General features: G+C 43.0%; 1 protein-coding gene across 2 annotated transcripts in view; it reads left to right on the top strand.

Annotated features, from left to right (window-relative positions):
• bri3 (brain protein I3) overlaps window positions 1-19,801 on the top strand; it is a 43,854-nt gene that overhangs the window by 10,791 nt on the left and 13,262 nt on the right. Inside the window, exon 3 of one of the 2 annotated variants that reach the window (XM_063059368.1) lies at window positions 19,244-19,385. The exons of the other annotated variant lie outside the window; for it this stretch is intronic. Coding sequence (XP_062915438.1) covers window positions 19,244-19,343 — 100 coding nt within the window. The 3' untranslated portion in view covers window positions 19,344-19,385. The remainder of the gene's footprint in view (window positions 1-19,243; window positions 19,386-19,801) is intronic. 2 annotated transcript variants of the gene reach the window in all.

Below are 19,801 nucleotides of genomic sequence, written 5' to 3'. Positions count from 1 at the left end.
GAAGCCGAAATCTGATGTGTTGGTATTTCAGTGGAGTAAAGGAAATTATAGTGGCATGAGAAAGGAACTGGCCAAAGTTGACTGGAAAGGGACACTGGTGGGAAGGACGGCAGAGCAGCAGTGGCTGGAGATTATGCGAGAAGTGAGGAAGGTGCAAGACTGGTATATTCCAAAAAAAGAAGAAATTTTCAAATGGAAAAAGGATGCAACCATGGCTGACAAGAAGTGAAAGCCAAAGTTAAAGCAAAGGAGAGGGCATACAAGGAAGCAAAAATTAGTGGGAAGACAGGATTGGGAAGTTTTAAAAGCTTACAAAAGGAAACTAAGAAGGTCATTAAGAGGGAAAAGCTGAACTATGAAAGGAAGCTAGCAAATAATTTCAAAGAGGATACTGAAAGCTTTTTCAAGTATATAAAGAGTAAGACAGGTGAGAGTAGATATAGGACCGGTAGAAAATGATGCCTGAGAAATTGTAATGGGAGATGAGATGGTGGAGGAACTGAACAGTATTTTGCATCAGTCTTCACAGAGGAAGACATCAGCAGTATACCGGACACTCAAGTGTGGCAGGGAAGAGAAGTGTGCGCAGTCACAATTACGACAGAGAAAGTACTCAGGAAGCTGAATAATCTAAGGGTAGATAAATCTCCTGGACCAGATGGAATGCACCCTCGTGTTCTGAAGGAAGTAGCTGTGGAGATTGCGGAGGCATTAGCGATGATCTTTCAAAAGTTGATAGATTCTGGCATGGTTCCGCAGGACTAGAAGATTGCAAATGTCACTCCGCTATTTAAGAAGGGGGCAAGGAAGCAAAAAGGAAATTATAGACCTGTTAGTTTGACATCGGTGGTTGGGAAGTTGTTGGAGTCGATTGTCAAGGATGAGGTTACAGAGTACCTGGAGGCATATGACAAGATAGGCAGAACTCAGCATGGATTCCTTAAAGGAAAATCCTGCCTGACAAACATATTACAATTTTTTGAGGAAATTACCAGTAGACTAGACAAGGGAGATGCAGTGGATGTTGTATATTTGGATTTTCAGAAGGCCTTTGACAAGGTGTCACACATGAGGTTACTTAACAAGATGAGAGCCCATGGAATTACGGGAAAGTTACATACATGGATAGAGCGTTGGCTGATTGGCAGAAAACAGGGGGAATAAAGGGATCCTATTCTGGTTGGCTGCCGGTTACCAGTGGTGTTCCACAGGGGTCTGTGTTGGGGCCGCTTCTTTTTACATTGTACATCAACGACTTGGATTATGGAATAGATGGCTTTGTGGCTAAGTTTGCTGATAATACAAAGATAGGTGGAGGGGCCGGTAGTGCTGAGGAAACAGAGTCTGCAGAGAGACTTGGATAGATTGGAAGAATGGGCAAAGAAGTGGCAAATGAAATACAATGTTGGAAAGTGTATGGTTATGCACTTTGGCAGAAGAAATAAAGGGCAGACTATTATTTAAATGGGGAGAGAATTCAAAGTTCTGAGATGCAATGGGACTTGGGAGTCCTCTTACAGGATACCCTTGAGGTTAACCTCCAGGTTGAGTCGGTGGTGAAGAAGGCGATTGCAATGTTGGCATTCATTTCTAGAGGAATAGAGAATAGGCGCAGGGATGTGATGTTGAGGCTCTATAAGGCGCTGGTGAGGCCTCACTTGGAGTACTGCGGGCAGTTTTGGTCTCCTTATTTAAGAAAGGATGTGCTGATATTGGAGAGGGTACAGAGAAGATTCACTAGAATGATTCTGGGAATGAGAGGGTTAACATATGAGGAACGTTTGTCCGCTCTTGGACTGTATTCCTTGGAGTTTAGAAGAATGAGGGGGGACCTCATAGAAACATTTCGAATGTTGAAAGCCATGGACAGAGTGGATGTGGCAAAGTTGTTTCCCATGATGGGAGAGTCTAGTACGAGAGAGCATGACTTAAGGATTGAAGGGCACCCATTCAGAACAGAAATGCAAAAAAATTTTTTTAGCCAGAGGGTGGTGAATCTATGGAATTTTTTGCCATGGGTGGCAGTGGAGGCCAAGTCATTGGGTGTATTTAAGGCAGAGATTGATAGGTATCTGAGTAGCCAGGGCATCAAAGGTTATGGTGAGAAGGTGGGGGAGTGGGACTAAATGGGAGAATGGATCAGCTCATGTTAAAATGGCAGAGCAGACTCAATGGGCCGAATGGCCGACTTCTCCTTTATCTTATGGTCTTATTAACCAAATTAGTGACATGGGAGCTGAGTTAGGTCATTCAGCCCCTTGAGTGTTCTGCCAGTGCATCATGGCTGATTATTATTCCTCAACCCCATTCTCCTGCCTTCTCCTTGTAACCTTTGCCCTTGCAGATCAGAACCTATCAACCTCCAATTTAAGTACTACCCTACAACCATTGGCCCCTGAACAGATGTGGACAACTGCACTCACCTGAACATTGAACTGATACCAAAACTTACAGACTTGCTTTCAAGGACTCTGCAATTCGTGTTCTCAGTATTATTTGCACAGTTTGTCTTCCTCTGCACACACTGGTTGTTTGTTAGCCTTTATGTATAGCTGTTCATAAATTGTACTGTATTTTTTATTTTTAAATGCTGCAAGAAAGTGAATCTCAAAGTTAGATATGGTGACATGTATGTATTGTGGTAAATTTTATTCTGACTTTGAAAATGTAGTCAATGACTTGACATCCACAGCCCACTGTGGCAATGAATTCCATTTGGGTAGCACCTTTGATTTGTCCTGGCCTCAGTCAGTGAATACATGAGTAATTCATCGAACAATGAAGGAAACCACGGTGGGTTTACTCCCAGACAACAATATGCTTTAATGACTGGATATTCTGTGGCTTATTGATGATTACTGTCACACATACTGAGATAAATGGTAAGTTTTGTGTGCATGCCATTCAGACAGATCATTCCCCAAGTACATTGAGGTAGTGTGATAGAAAACGGACAAGCAATGCAGATCATTATGTCAATTATACAGTGGTGCAAGTAGACAAAGTGCAAAGGCCATGTAGAGGTAGACTGGAAGGTCAAGTTCATCTTTATTGTACAAGAGGCCCATTGACGAGACTTGTAACAGCAGGAACGAGGCTGTTCTAGAACACTAGAATGAATTATTTGAAGGAAGCTGAGGGTGATTTGATAGAGGTGTATAAAATTGTGGTAAAGTTAAAGTAAATAGAACCTTTCTCCCTCCCCCTCCACCCTGGGAAGGAGTATCTAAAGCAAGAGAACATAGCTTTAAGAAGTTTTAAAGAGAACTAAAGGAAAATGTTTTTAAGCAGAGTGGTTGATAAATGGAATTGGATGGTGACAGAGGTGGTGGAATCAGATTGCCTTATGTTAGACGTACATTAGACAGACGCTAAATGGTCAAGGCATAGTACTATACAGACCTAGTAAGGGCAAAAGGGATTGGTGTTGATGGGCGGGAAGGTTAGTGTTGATGTGGTGGGCCAAAGGGCCTGTTTCTATTCTGACTCCATGAAAATGGCCGTATTTGGGCGTGAAGGCCAAGTCATAGGATATATTTAAAGCAGAGGTTGACAGGTTTTTGATTAGTCAGCATGTTAAAGGTTACAGGGAGAAGGCAGGAGACTGAGGTTGAGAATCAGATTTATTATCACTGGCATGTGACGTGAAATTTGTTAACAGCGGTTCAATGCAATACATAGAGGAATGAATAAATCAATTATGTATATGTATTTTCATGGATTAAAAATCACGCTAAAACAGAAATGTATTAAGGAATGAGGTAGTGTTCACGGGTTCAATGTCCATTTAGGAATTGGATGGCAGAGGGGAAGAAGCTGTTCCTGAATCAGCATGATGGGCTGAACAGCCCATTTTGGCTCCTATGTCTTACGGTCTAAAATGGTGCCATGGGAATCTTTGAGCATAGAAGTGATTAAATGGAGTTCATTTTCTCCAAAGCGGTGGTGGTCCCTCAGGACTACAGCCCTGGATCTTGGACCAGTGGAGGGATACTTGAATCCATAACCTTTTGCTTGACCCAGGGGTGAATCTGTCATCAAGCTATAGCGACACTGGAAGTGAATTTGCAGTGAAGGGTGTGTAGGAGACAGATGGTCCATGCATTCATTAGGATCAACTTTATTTGCTATATAGAGTTGCATGTTTTAGGAATTTGTTGTGGTGAGTTGATCTGACATGCAACAAAAAAAAATATTCAACAATTACAAATTTTTTAAACATATGAAGTTGGAGGTTAAACTACAAAATGGAATAAAATGTGCATAAACACCATGTATTTACAATGTAAACAGATTTATTAAAAAGTGGTTTAATTGGGGGGGGTGTAACTCGAATGGTTAATCAGATTAACTACCGGGAGGAAATTTTGAAGCTGGTGTAAAGTTTTTGTTGTAATAACTAAAGCACTTTCTAGAAGCCAGCTTTGGAAAGAGCAGTTTGCTGGGTGGGTCATGTCCACAATGATTTTTCATTATTTAAGATTTCCATAAGAGTCGAGAGTTGGAGGTTTTAATTATACAATTGTAAGGATTTGTGTAAATCTTATTGTGGGTGTTGACTTCAGTTCCAACGTGGTCACAACCCTCCTCACCATCAAGAACATCTTTAAGAGGTGATGCCTTAAGATGGGGAAAGGAAAGGTATGTCGCATCCGGAGTTTCTCCGGTTAGCGAACAATTTCCCTCCACGCCTCTCTGACATAGTGGGGAACCACATATGAGGCAAGTTACAGTAGTGGTTTGCCATTGCCTTCTGCAGGGTGAGTTTCCAAAGAGATCACCAGCTCGTAACTCAGCACGGAAGGTGTGCAGGGGAGCCGGCTGGATTCGAACTGGGGACCTTTCGTCCCGAAGTCCAGCACTGATGCCACTACGCTACCAGCTGGGTCTTCCATCATTAAGGATCCTTATTATTTGGGACGTGCCCTCCTTTCATTGCTATCATCAGGGAGGAAGTACAGGGAACTGAAGGCATATACACTTAATGTTTTCAGAACAGCTGCTTCCCCTCCACCATGAACACTGCCTCATCATTCCTTTTGCACTTTGAGATTATTTGTAACATGTCCATTGAAGCATACAGTGAAATGTGTTGCCTTGTAGTTTATAGTAATTTCTACCTTTGCACTCTTTTGCTGCTGCAAAACAAATTTCACATCTAAATTAGTGATTTTTTTTTTTAAAAACCTGGTTTTGAACTTCTGAAATGGATGAGCCTCTGTACAGCGAGTGGGTTTAGGTTTTGGGCTCCTGATGTATCTCTGGTTTCCTTCTAACATCAAACATACAATTACCACTTTTTCCAGTGTAATCTAAATCTGACTCAGTGTTTCTGTTTGCTGGTATCCTGCTTTAACCTCCTGACTGCCTCCAGCAGTCCTTCCCATGGGCTTACTGAATTGAAACTGAGCTATTTTGGACTTGCACAGTGTGTGACTCACTGTCATGTGTTCCATATGCCATTGTCGCACTGCTTCACTTTCTCCCAAGAGCCATCATAAGTTTTTGAAAATAACCTTCCTTCTTCCTCTCGACCTTCCTCTGTCTTATCTCCTCCCCTTTGCAAAGGAATCACGTGCCTTTTTGAACATGTTCATCTGTGCCAGGACAGCTTCCTTGTAGCTGATTTCTCAGAAATCAGGGTGTTTCAAACTGAAACCTAGCATCGCACATCAAACTCTCTGTGCCTCACCCAGTGATCTGATGACTGCTTTTACTGGGCCTTTTAAAGGGCGCATGTTAATTTTAATTGCATGTTAGCTCTAAGTTTCTGTATAGAAGCTGTTCGCGGCATTAAAGTGCACTCACTGAGGTTCTTTAAGAAGTTTCTTCAAGTTCAAGATTGTTTAGTGTCATTTCCGGGTACACAAGTGTAAAGAATGAAATAATTGTTACTCTGGATCCGATGTAGCACAGAAAAAAAATCATAAGATAACACAATTTTGTGGAAATGAGGAAATCTGCAGCTGCTGGAAATTCAAGCAACACACACAAAAAATGCTGGTGAATGCAGCAGGCCAGGCAGCATCTATAAGAAGAGGTAACAGTCGACGTTTCAGGCTGGGACCCTTCGTCAGGATTTACTGAAAGAAGAGCTAGTAAGAGATTTGAAAATGGGAGGGGGAGGGGGAGATTCGAAATTATAGGAGGGGAGGGGTGGATCTAGGAGCTGGAGAAGGGAGAGGATCATGGGATGGGAAGGATGGGAAGCCTGGGGAGAAAGAGAAGGGGGGGAGGGGAGCCTGGAGGGTGGAGAGGAGGCAAGGAGTTATAGTGAGAGGGACAGAGGGAGAAAAAAGAGAGAGAAACCAGTTCCCCTTTACCACCACTCTCCTCCATCTAGTGGAATTAATCCTTACTGTTAACAATTTCTCCTTTGGCTCCTCCCACTTCCTCCAAACTGAAGATGTAGCCATGGGCGCCCATGTGGGTCCCAGCTATGCCTACCTTTTCATTGGCTTTGTGGAACAATCCATGTTCCAAGCCTATTCTGGTATCTGTCCTCCACTTTTCCTTCGCTACATCGATGACTGCATTGGCACTGCTTCCTGCACACATGCTGAGCTCGTTGACTTCATAACTTTGCCTCGAACTTTCACCCTGCCCTCAAGCTTACCAGGTCCATTTCCGACACCTCCCCTTTCCAGATCTTTCTGTCTCTTTCTCTGGAGACAGCTTATCTACTGATGTCTACTATAAGCCTACGGACTCTCACAGCTACCTGGACTATTCCTCATCCCACCCTGTCTATTGCAAAAATGCCATCCCCTTCTTGCAATTCCTCTGTCTCTGCTGCATCTGCTCTCAGGATGAGGATTTTTATTCCAGGGCGAAGGAGATATCTTTTTTTAAAGAAAGCGGCTTCCCTTCCTCCACCATCAACTCTGCTCTCACCCCATCCTCCCGTCACCCTGCTAGGAATAGGGCTCCCCTTGTCCTAACCTGCCACCCCACCAGCCTCTGGGTCCAACATATAATTCTCAGTAACTTCTGCCACTTCCAATGGGATCCCACCACCAAGCACATCTTTCCCTCTTCTTCCCCCCCCCCCGCTTTCCGCAGGGATCGCTTCCTACGCGACTCCCTTGTCCATTCGTCCACCCCATCCCTTTCCACTGATCTCCCTCCCATCACTTATCCTTTTAAGCGGAACAAGTGCTACACATGCCCTTGCACTTCCTCCCTCACCACCATTCAGGGCCCAGACAGTCCTTCCAGGTGAGGTGACACTTCACCTGTGAGTCGGCTGGTGTGATATACTGTGTCCGGCGCTCCCGGTGTGGCCTTCTATATATTGACGAGACCTGAGGCAGGCTGGGAGACTGAGACTGTTTCGCTGAACACCTACGCTCTGTCCGCCAGAGAAAGCAGGATCTCCCAGTGGCCACACATTTTAATTCCACATCCCATTCCCATTCTGATATGTCTATCCACGGCCTCCTCTACTGTAAAGATGAAGCCACACTCAGGTTGGAGGAACAACACCTTATATCCTATCCAGTTAGCCTCCAACCTGATGGCATGAACATTGACTTCTCTAACTTCCGTTAATGCCCCTCCTCCTCTTCACACCCCATTGCTTATTTATTTATTTTATATATATTTTTACAATTTTACTTGTGCTTTTTTTATTATTTAGTTTGTATACGTACATCATACTTTAATAAAGTGACGGTAGGCCCAGGAGTATCTGTACACAAGGTGACTGATGGGAAATGATAAAGTAGTGGTAGTGATGGGGGTTGGTGAGGGTCGAGTTAGTTGGGGAGTTGTTGATCAGCCTTACCGCTTGGCGAAAGTGACTATTTGAGTCTGGTAGTCCTGGTTCACTGAAAATCCTTAATAGTTGATCATTTACTCTGAAATTTGAGCTGCATGTCAATGCAGCTGCGATTATTGACCTAGAGGCCTGATCTTCCCCTCTGCAAATGCTGTATTTTCAGCTCAACTTCACTGAATCCACTGCTCACCTGTTTAAAGCATTTTACTTTCCTACAAACTCCTTAAACATGGCACTGGAGATTTTATTCCTTAATATACTCCTGGAGAAGGTATGACCCGAACAAAAAGAATGGATTGTACTGAATCCAAGGGGGACCAATATCCTTGTGGGCAGGTTTGCTAGAGCTGCTGGGGAGGGTTTAACCTAATTTGGCAGGGGGATGGGAGCCAGAGTGATGTGACTGAGGATGGGGCAGTTGTTATGTAACTAGTGTGTAATGAGACTGAGGAAAGACAGGCAGATGATGGGGCAAATTTGTAATCAGTGGGATGAGATGAGGAGTAATGGGGCTAAAATCAAAGGATGATGAACACAGGACTGAAGGTGATATACTTAAATATATGCAGTATACAGAATAAGGTAGGTCTTGTACAGAGTAGGAGATTGGCAGGTATGATCTGGGCGTCACAGAGTCATGGCTGAAAAAAGAACCATAGTTGGGAGCTTAACATCCAAGGATACACATTGTATTGAAAGGACAGGCAGGTTGTTAGAGGGTGATGACGTTGCTGTGGTTAAAAAAAGAAATCAATTTCTTAGAAAGTTGATTGGAAGATGTAGAATCCTTGTGGGTAGAGTTTAGAAACTGCAAAGTGTAAAAAGACCCCGATGAGAGTTGTATACAGGCCTCCAAACAGTAACCAGGATGTGGGCTACAAATGTAAAAAAGAGCAATGTTGTGATGGTCAAGGGGGATTTCAGTATGCAGGTAGATTGGGGAAAGTCAGGTTAGTGCTGGATCTCAAGAGAGAATTTGCAGAGTGACTATGAAGTAGGTGGCTTTTTTAAAGAGCATTTTGTGGTTGAGCCCACTAGGGGAATGAGATTTGGCATGTCACCAAAACGTTGACAAACTTCTATAGATGCACAGTGGAGAGTATCCTGACTAGTTGCATCACAGTCTGGTATGGAAACACCATTACTCATGAATGGAAAAGTCTGCAAAAAGTGGTGGATACAGCCCAGTCCATCACAGGCAAAGTCCTCCACACCATTGAGCACATTTACAGGGAGTGCTGCCACAAGAAAGCAGCATCCATCATCCAGGCCACGTCCTCTCCTTGCTACTACCCATCAGGCAGGAGGCTCAGTAGTCTTGGGTTCCACACCACTATGTTCAGGAATAGTTATTACTCTGCAACCATCAGGCTCTTGAACCAGCGCGGATAACTTCATTCACCTCAACTCCAAACTGATTCAATAACCTACAGACTCCCTTGTAAGGACTCCACAGCTCGTGTTCTCAGTATTTATTGGCACAATTTGTTGTCTTTTGGTCTTTGTCTATATTTTTCATAATTTCTATCATATTTCTTTATCTTCCTGTAAATGTCTGCAAGAAAATGAATCGTAAGATGTATGGTGATGTATACATGAATAATTTAAAAATAAACTTCCACAAGGAGTTAAAATTTAAGTCTCCAGCTATACACAACTAATTACTAAATGAGCACATTCTGTTATATAGCACTAGTTTTAAAGTTTTAAATATGCGCTTTAAATACAAAGGTGTACTTTAGTGTTAGTGTGTTGTGGCCATGCTTTGTTGGCAACTTTGACTTTTAAAGGAAAAATAATTATTTTCGTTGCATGTTAACTTTTCAAATTTTATAAAAGATGTTTGCCACATTAAGATTCATTGTGAAGTTTCTTCACTGAAAATCCCAAGTAGATGATAATTACTCCTGAATTTCACACTCAGCATTATTGAGGTTATTGACCTAAAAGCCCAATCTTGCAGATGTTGCATAGTCTTGAGTATTTTCAGCTCCTCACCTGCTTCTGCTGCTTTACTGTTAATACATTTTACTTTCCTGCAAACTCCTTTGACCACTGGGGACTGGAGACATTTATTTCCTCTATCCTCCCTTGAATGATTCTAGAAGTCAGTTCTGGTTTATGTTGGGCAAATGGGGTGAATGTGCAGGCCTCTTTATTTTTTTTCTCTCTCCCCCCAGTGGTGGTATGATGCTGGCTCTTGGATAAGGAATCTCAGCTACAGAGTTAGACTGGAGCAAAACGCAAGAGTGCATAAATGGTACATAATCATTTTGCGGATGAGACAGGATTTGGATATAGATAACGAGGATGGCTATCAAAACTTGCAGCGGGATCTGGACCAGCTGGGAAAATGGGCTGAAAAATGGTGCTGGAATTTAATGCAGACAACTGAAGTGTTGCACTGGAGGACAAACGAGGCTAGGACTTGCACAGTGAACGGTAGGGTACAGGAGTGCAGTAGAACAAAGGGATATGGGAACACTGATCCATAACACAGGGTTGTAAATGCACATTGGCCTTCATAAATCAAAGTCCTTAGTAAAGGAGTTGGGATGTTATGTTAAAGTTCGATAAATCATGAGTGAGGCCAAATTTGGAGTGTGCAGTTCTGGGCACTTTCCTACAGGAAAGATAGCAATAAGATTGAAAGAATGCAGAGAAAATGTTGCTGGGACATGAGGACGTGAGTTAGAGAAAGGTCGAATAGATCAGACTTTATTCCTTGGAGCTTGGGAGAATGAGGGAGATTTGATTTGATTGAGGGGTATAGATAAGATAATGCAGGCTGTTTCCTCTGAGTTTGTGTGAGGACGTGGGTTAAGGGTGAAAGATGAAATATTTAAGGGGAACCTGAGGGTGGTGTGAGTGTGGAACGAGCTGCCGGTACATGTGGTAGATATAGGTTTGATTGCAACATTTAAGAATAGTTTGGTTATGTACATGGATGGGAGAGGTATGGCCAGCTGTGGTCTAGGTGTGGGTTGATGGGACTACGCAGGGTAATATAAATCTGATGGGCTTGTTTCTGTGTTGTAGTGTTCTTACTCCATTGATTTAAATAAGCTGAGAAGTTTCCATTGGTGTAAGGGTTGAGTACTGGGACCTAATTCGAGCATTTAAAAACTCTGGGTGTGATGGGTCCGAGGAGAGGACCAGTGGTCTATTGAGTCTACTGCTCATTTCATCATGGTCGATTCATTATCCCTGCCAACCCATTTCTCCTGTCTTTTTCCCTATAACCTTTGCCACCTTAAATATACCCAATGACTTGGACTCCACAGCCATCTGTGGCAATGCATTCCATAGATTCACCACTCTCTGGCGAAAGAAATTCCTCTTCTGTTCTGAAGCTTTGCCCTCTGGTCCTGGACTCCACTATTGGATACATGCATATTCTGCGTTGTACTTTTATGTGGTAATTGAAAGAGAAAGAGCATATTGGAGAGGAGTTTGACCTACAGAGGAACTGAATGGAGTGTTCTGAGGAAGTGGTATGAATGGACTACTGATACGAATGCTGAAGTAACTGATTCCAAATCAACTTTGTTTTTAACCATCCCCCTTGTTTTAATCATTGTGTAGAGTGTTGGAACTTTGGGTTGTCTGGGTGAAACTACAGAAACAATGGATTACAGTCCATTACCACAGCACAAGAAATCCAGAGTACGTGCACACAAAATACTGGATGAACTCAGCAGATCAGAGAGCATGTGGAAATGAATAGCTTAATTGTCACTCAACCATTCATGAATACAGCTAAACGAGACAGCATTGCTATGGGGGTCAAGGTGCTAAAACACATTACCAACAGTCACACACAAGAAAAAATCCTGATGTGCACACCCAACCTCCCTCCACGTGACACTGTGGCCTGATGCCCAGTGCTCGTTCATACAATCATCAAGCCCATATAGAATGTCAGTTTTAAAAAATGAGTACAGTGCTGCAGATTATGCATGTGTATATAGTCCAGACCCCACCCCCAGCCTGCAAATATGACGACCAGCCATGATGCCCGCTAGGCGACACAGCAGTTTTGTGGCCCCATCCTTAGACGTAGAGAAAACTAGTAAAAATACAACGCAGAATATGCATGTATATGGTCCAGATCTCCCAGCCCACCGATATCATTTGCTGATGATACAAAGATGGGTGGAGTAGTGGGTATTGTTGAGAAAACAGTCTTCAGAGAGATTTGGATAGTTTAGGGGAATGGGCAAAGAAGTAGCAAATGAAATACAATATTGGGAACTGTATGGTCATGCACTTTGGTGGAAGAAATAAACAGGCAGACTATTATTTAGATGGGGAGAGAATTCAGAACGCAGAGGTGCAAAGGGACTTGCGAGACCTTGTGCAGGATACCCTAAAGGTTAACCTCCAGGTTGAGTTGGTGGTGAAGACGGCGAATGCAATGCTGGCGTATTTCTAGAGGTATAGAATATAAGAGCAAGGATGTGATGTTGAGGCTGTATAAGGCACTCGTGAGACCACACTTGGAGTATTGTGTGCAGTTTTGGACTCCTTATTTTAGAAAGGATATACTGACATTGGAGAGGGTTCAGAGAAGATTTATGAGAATGATTCCGGGAATGAAAGGGTTACCATATGAGGAACGTCTGGCAGCTCTTGGGCTGTATTCCCTGGAGTTCAGGAGAATGAGGGGGGATCTCATAGAAACATTCCGAATGTTAAAAGGCCTGAGCAGATTAGATAGGGCAAAGTTATTTTTATTTTAGTAGGGGAGTCTAGGACAAGAGGGCACGACTTCAGGATTGAAGGACGTCCTTTTAGAACTGAGGTGCGGAGAAATTACTTTAGTCAGAGGGTGGTAAATCTGTGAAATTTGTAGCCATGAGAGGCTGTGGAGTCATTGGGTGTACTTAAGGCAGAGATAGATAGGTTCTTGATTAGCCAGGGCATCGAAGGGTATGGGGAGAAGGCAGGGGAGTGGGGATGACTGGAAGAAATGGATCAGCCCATGATTGAATGGCAGAGCAGACTCGATGGGCTGCATGGCCTACTTCTGCTCCTATATCTTATGGTCTTATGGACCTGCCCCAACGTTTCAGAAGGGTCCTGGCCCAAAACATCAACTCTTTATTCCTTTCTGTGGATGCTGAGTTCCTCCAATATTTTGTGTGGATCCACCAAGTTTTTCTAAATGAGTGGGATGGAACTTGTTGTCTTCAGATCTGCTTGCATTTCAGTAGATCATTTACATGAATGTTCAACTGTTTCCCATTTTCTTTATCCAGAAGCACAAGGTCAAAGGCTATTCAGCAGACTGAACCCTTTAATAACCAACAACTGTTCTGGCTAATAATGCAACCTCGCATCTCCCCTTCACCATCAGATTTCTGAACAGTCCACGAATACTGTCTCAGTACTTTTGCTCTTTTTGCAGAACATTTAAAAAAATATTTTTATTGTAATTTATTGTGTACATTATGTATTGCTCTGCTGCTGCAAAACACGGAAGTTTCATAGCATGTGCTGGTGATATTAAACCTGATTCTGGCACCAGTCCAGATTCAACTTGGCACAAATTAAGGAGGCTGTTCTTGGAGGGATTTTTAAAAATTTGAGTTGCTTTATTTATCACATATACATCGAAACTCGAGTAAAATGCACGTTTTTTATGTTAAGACCAGCGCAGTGTGAGATGTGGTGGGGCAAACCCAGGTTTCACCATGCTTCTGGTGCCAGGAGAACATGTCCACAACTTACTAACCCTAACTCGCGTGTCTTTGGAATGTGGGAGGAATCTGAAGCACCTGGGGAAAACCCACATAGTCGTGGGGAGAATTTAGAAACTCCTTACAGCGCTGGGAATTGAACCCTGATCTTGCAGCTCACACTGTGAAGCGTTACACTAACCACTGTGCTACCATGCCATCCCATGCTTAAGATGGACAATGAACCCATGGAGCACTTAGGATTCTCCCCTTTTTGCACAAATTTACTTTTTTATATATACCTGCAATACACAGTAATAAAAACTATAAATTACAATGTACTGCTGCAGCAAAATTACAAATTTCATGACATGCTAGTGATATTAAACCTGATTCTGATACGGTCAATATCTTAACTTTTCCCATTCTGTATCTGTCCAAATTTGCTTAACTGCTATGCTATTGTGTTTGTTCTGACCTCCTGTCCAGATCTATGGGCCAATAAAAAGGCTCATACTGAAGTGTAGGAGGATTTGGGTTAAACAGGTCAGCATTCAACACCATAATTTCATCCAGGATTGACAGGAAGTTCAGAGACCTTGACCCTTCCTTGAGCAGCTAGATGCTGGCGTTCCCGTCGGATCACCGGCAGGTGGTAAGATTGGGCTCCCTCACCTCCTCCCCTCTGACTCTCAACACAGGAGCCCCTCAGGGCTGTGTGCTATGTCGCTTCCTTTACTCCCTGTACACCCATGACGGTGTAGCCACCCACAGCTTTAATCTGCTAATTAAATATGCCAATGACACTACATTGATTGGCCTAACCTCAAACAATAAAGAGGTGATTTACAGGGAAGAAGTCTTCTCTCTGACACAGTGATGTCAAGACAACTTCTCCCTCAGTGTCGCAAAAACAAAGGAGCTGGTTGTGGATTACAGGAGGAATGGAGATGGGCTAACCCCTATTAACATCAATGGATCTGGGGTTGAGAGGGTGAGCAGCTTCAAGTTCCTCGGCATCCACATCACCTAGGACCTCACGTGGTCTGTACACACCAGCTGTGTAGTGAAAAAGGCACAACAGTGACTCTTTCACCTCAGATGGTTGAAGTTTGGTATGGGTCCTTGAATCATAAGAGCTTTCTAGAGGGGCACAAAGGGAGCATCCTGACTGGCTGCTTCACTGCCTGGTATGGGAATTGTACCTCCCTTAATCGCAGGATTCTGCAGAGAGTGGTGCGGACAGCCCAGCGCATCAGGGCATTTGCAAAGACAGGTGTGAAAAAAGGGCCCGAAGGATTACTGGGGATCCGAGTCACCCCAACCACAATCTATTCCAGCTGCTACCATCCATGAAGTGGTACTGTAGCATAAAAGCCGGGACCAACAGGCTCCTTCCACCAGGCATCGGACTGATTAACTCACGCTGATTAAGTGTATTTCTATGTTACATTATTCTATTTATTATAAATTATAATTTATTATGATTGCACATTTGGATGGAGAAGTAACGTGAAGATTTTTACTTGTGTATGTAAAGGGTGTAAGGAATAAAGTCAATTCAATTCAATATGCATGCATGTACTAGGGATGTACATGAAAGGACATCTATAACTCAGCTTTTTTGTAGTCATTTTCAGAGCCAGATAAGATTGCAGATGTTAAAATCTGGAGCAAAAAATAAACTGCTGGAAGAACTCAATAGGTCAGGCAGCATCTGTGGTAGCAAAGGGCTGGTTAATGTGTGGCCAAGAGACCCTGCATCGGGTCTGTGTGTGTAAAGAAAAGATGGCTGGTATATAAAGTGAAGGCATAAAAAAAAGATAAATTGGTTTATTGTCGTAGCAGGGGTTTTATATCTTGTTAATACAGATCACTTTATCACATCAGTGTTATTGAGGTAGTACAAGGGAAAAATAACAATGCAGTCCTAATGAAGGGTCTTGGCCCAAAATGTGGACTGTTTATTCCCCTCCATAGAAACTACCTGACCAACTGAGTTCCCTCAGCAGAATAAAATGTCACAATTACAGAAAAGTGCAGTCAAGGCAGACAGTCACTAGGTGGGGGGGGAGGGTTTATTGCTTGTCGTCGTCGTCGTCATTATGTGCCATGTCATATGACATGGGCAATCACAGTCTCAAGACCATGATTGTCCTTCGCAAAATTTTCTTCAGAAGTAGTTTGTCACTGCCACCTTTCGGGCAGTGCCTTTACAAGATGGGTGACCCCAGCCATTATCAGTTCTCTTCAGAGATTGTCTGCCTTGTATCAGTGGTGCTATGCACCAACTACTCATACGACCATGGAGAGGTGGGGGGGTGGTAAGCAGGTGCTCAAGGATGAACTGCAGGCTAGCACCTTACACTCTTTTGGTAGAGTGATATCTTCCCCTCACCACCTGTTGTGTCTGTATCTCAACTTCCCTGCCCAGTTCGAATATTTTGCCCCTGAGAAATTAGTGATTGTTTTGAATATCCCAGTTGTCTGTGTATCCAAAGCCTAAAAGTGGGGATTTGGAATCTGAAGAGATAAATATTGCTGGGGGAACACCACGAATGGGGCCTGCCTGCCCAACTGAGATTAGCAGTTAGCACAACCCTTTACGGTGGCAATGATCACCAGTCAGGGTTCAGTCCCCACCTCTAAGGAGTTTGTACGTTCTCTTTGTAACCACATGGATTTTGTCCAGCTGCTCCAATTTCCTCACACATTTCAAAGACGTGGGCTAGGGTTAGGTTATGGATAAGCTATGGTGACACTGGGCTGCCCCCAGCACATCCTCACTGTGATCATTTACTATGTGTTTTGATGTACATGTGACATAAAGCTTGTCTATAAACTGTTGTCGAGAGCAGTTTAGTTTGTTCAGCCTTGAATGTGTCATATCTTGTGGTCATCTGTGGAAATATGGGGAAGCGAGTTCAGATTTTTAAAAAAATTCCCTTGCATGGTGGTTTTTCAGGCTTTGCCTATTTACATCGTACACAGTGTCACTGGAATATCAGTATTGCCTTTGTAGAGGGCAATAATCTGTCAACTTCTTCCTTAAATATACATACAGACTTGGTGTCCACTGCTGCCTGTGACAAAGAATTCCACAGATTTGCCACTCTCTGGCTGAAGAAATGCCACATCTTTGTTCTAAATGGACGCCCCTCTATTCTGAGGCTGTGTCCTCTGGTCTTAAACTCTGCCACCGTAAGAAATATTCTCGCTACATCCACTATATTAAGGCCTTTCTTTCACCATTGAAAAGGGTTCAATTAGGTCATCCCTCATTCTTCTGAATTCTATTGAATACAGGTCCAGAGCCATCAAATGCTCTTCATATGACAAACCATTCAATCCTGGAATCATTTTCATGAACCCCGTTTGAACCCCCTCTAGTTTCAGCACATCCTTTCTGAGATAAGGGGCCCAAAACTACTCGCAATGCTTCAAGTGAGGCCTCACCAGTGCTTTACAAAGTCTCACCATTACATCCTTGCTTTTATATTCTAGTCCTCTTGAAATAAATGCTAACATCACATTTACCTTCTCACCACAGATTCAACCTGCAAATGAATTCTGCAGGAGGACTCCCAAGTCCCTTTGCACCTCAGTTTTGTGTTTTCTCTCCATTTAGAAAATGGTCAACCCTTTCATTTCTTCCACCCAAGTGCATGACCGTACACTTCCCGACACTATTCCATCTGCTATTTATTTGCCCATTCTCCTAATCTGTCTTACTCCTTCTGTAGCCCCTCTACTTCCTCAAAACTACCTGTCCCTCCATCTATCTTGATATGGTCTGTAAACTTTGTAACAAAGCCATCGATTCCTTCATCCAAATCATTAACATTTAACGTAAAGAATCAGTCCCAACACAGACCCCCTTGGAACACCACTAGTCACCGGCAGCCAACTAGAAAAGCCCCCCCCCCCCGCCCCTTTGCCTCCTGCCAATCAGCCACTGCTTTATCCATGCTAGAATCTTCCCTGTAATACCATGGGCTCGTAGCTTAAGTAGCCTTATGTGGCACCTTGTCAGAGGTCTTCTGAAAATCCAAGTGCACAAACATCAACTGATTTATTCTTTGTCTACCCTGCTTGTTATTTCTTCAAAGAATTCCAACAGTTTGGTCAGGCAAGATTTTCCCCTTGAGGAAACCATGCTGACTATGGCACATTTTATCATGTGCCTTCAAGTACCATGAGACCTCATCCCTGATGATCTACTCCAGCATCTTCCCAACCACTGAGGTCAGCCTAACTGGCCTGTAGTTTCCTTTCTTCTGCCTCTTGAAGAGTGGAGTGACATTTTACAATTTTCCAGTCTTTCAGAACCATTCGAGAATCTAGTGATTCTTGAAAGATCATTACCAATGCTTCCACAATCTCTTCAGCCACCTCTTTCAGAATCCTGGGATGTATACCAGGTGACTATCTTATTTACCATCAGGCCTTTCAGTTTCCCAAGAACCTTCTCTCATAATAGTAAATTCACTGACTTCATGACACCTAACACTTGGAACTTCCATTATACTGCTTATGTTTTCAATAATGAAAACTGATGCAAAATGCTTATTTAGTCCATCTGCCATTTCCCTATCCCTCATTACTACCTCTCCAGCATCGATTTCCAGTGGTCCGATGTCCACTCTTGCCTCTCTTTTACACTTTGTATCTGAAGAAACTGAGTATCCTCGTTAATGTTATTGGCTAGCGTCCTTTTGTATTCCATCTATACCTTAATGATTTGTTTAGTTGCCTTCTGTTTTTAAGCTTCCAATCCTCTTAACTTCCCACTAATTTGCTCTATTATTAGCCCTCTCTTTGGTTTTAATATTGGCTTTGACTTCTCTTGTTAGCCATGGTTGTGTCATCTTGCCTTTCGAATACTAATTCCTGTTTGGGATGTGTATCTTGTGCCTTCCAAATTCCTACCAGAAATTCCAGCTATTGCTGTTCTGCTGTTACATGCCAGTCTTTTCCAATCAATTCTGGCTAACTCCTCTCATGCCTCTGTAATTGCCTTGTTCCACTGTGATACTGATGCATCTGACTCTGGCTTCTCAAATTTCAGGGTGAATTTGATCATGTTATGATCACTTTCCTTAGGGTTGTTTTACCTTAAGCTCTCTAATCAATTCTGGTTCACTGCACAGCACCCAGTCCAGAATAGCTGATCTCCTAGTGGGCTCAACCCTGAGCTGCTCTTTATATAAAAAAAACTATCTTGTAGGCATTCTAGAAATCCCTTCTCTTGGAATCCAGCACCAAACTGATTTTCCCAATCTACCTGCATATTGAAATCCCCAATGACTATTGTAACATTGCCCTTTTGGCATACATTTTCTATCTCCCGTTGTAATTTGTAGGCCACGTCCTTACTGCTGTTTGGGGTTCTGTATACAACCCCCATCAGGGTCTTTTTACCTTTGCAGTTCCTTAGCCCGATCCATAATGATTCAACACCTTCCAACCCTATGTCCATCCACTCTTTCTAATGATTTGATTTCGTTTTTTGCCAGCAGAGCAACTGTGCCGTCCTGCCTATTCTTTTTGATATAATGTGTATTCTTGGACTTCAAGCTCCCATTTATAATCTTTCAGCCATGATTCAGTGATGCGTACAACTTCATACATGCCAATCTGCATTTGTGCTACAAGTTCATCTACCTTATTCTGTATAATGCATGCATTCAAGTATAACAACTTCATTACTGAATTTGCCTTTGATTTTATCTTCCTTTTATGTTGCAGCTCATCTTGTTGACTGTGATTTTTGTCTTATCAGTGGCTTCTCCTCACTACACATTGCCTCTGTTTGTAAACCAGCTACCTCATCTTCAGCACTATCATCCGCCTTTCCTACAATACTTCTTGCATTAAAATAAATGCAACTCAGGACTCTGCTCCATGATCAACCCATATCTTCGGTACGTGCATGGACCATAACTTCTGGCTGTTGACCCTCATGCTTAAGAATCAGACATATCTGGACCCTGGCACCCAGGGGGCAACATTCCATCTGGGAATCTCATTCTCACCCACAAAACATCCTCTCTGTTCCCCTAAGTAACGAATCCCCTATCACTGCAGCGTGTCTCTACTTTCCACCCCTCCCTTACCCGTCTGAGTCAGAGTGCCAGAGACCTGACCACTAACTTTCCTCTGTCGGGTCAACCCCCATCCAAAAAAAAGTATCCAAAGTGATATACCCGTGAGGGGGTTTATTAACCCCTTCCCCTTCCTGACTGTCACCCAGTTATCTTAAAGGGCATGATGCCTAGTCTAGTTAACCAGGGTGAAATTTAGTTGGGTTGAGTTGTAATCTGATCTTGGCAATTTTCTT

This window comes from Mobula hypostoma, chromosome 9 (assembly GCF_963921235.1).
Source record: "Mobula hypostoma chromosome 9, sMobHyp1.1, whole genome shotgun sequence".
Taxonomy (NCBI): domain Eukaryota; kingdom Metazoa; phylum Chordata; class Chondrichthyes; order Myliobatiformes; family Myliobatidae; genus Mobula; species Mobula hypostoma.
This window is presented reverse-complemented; position numbering and strand designations above follow the sequence as displayed.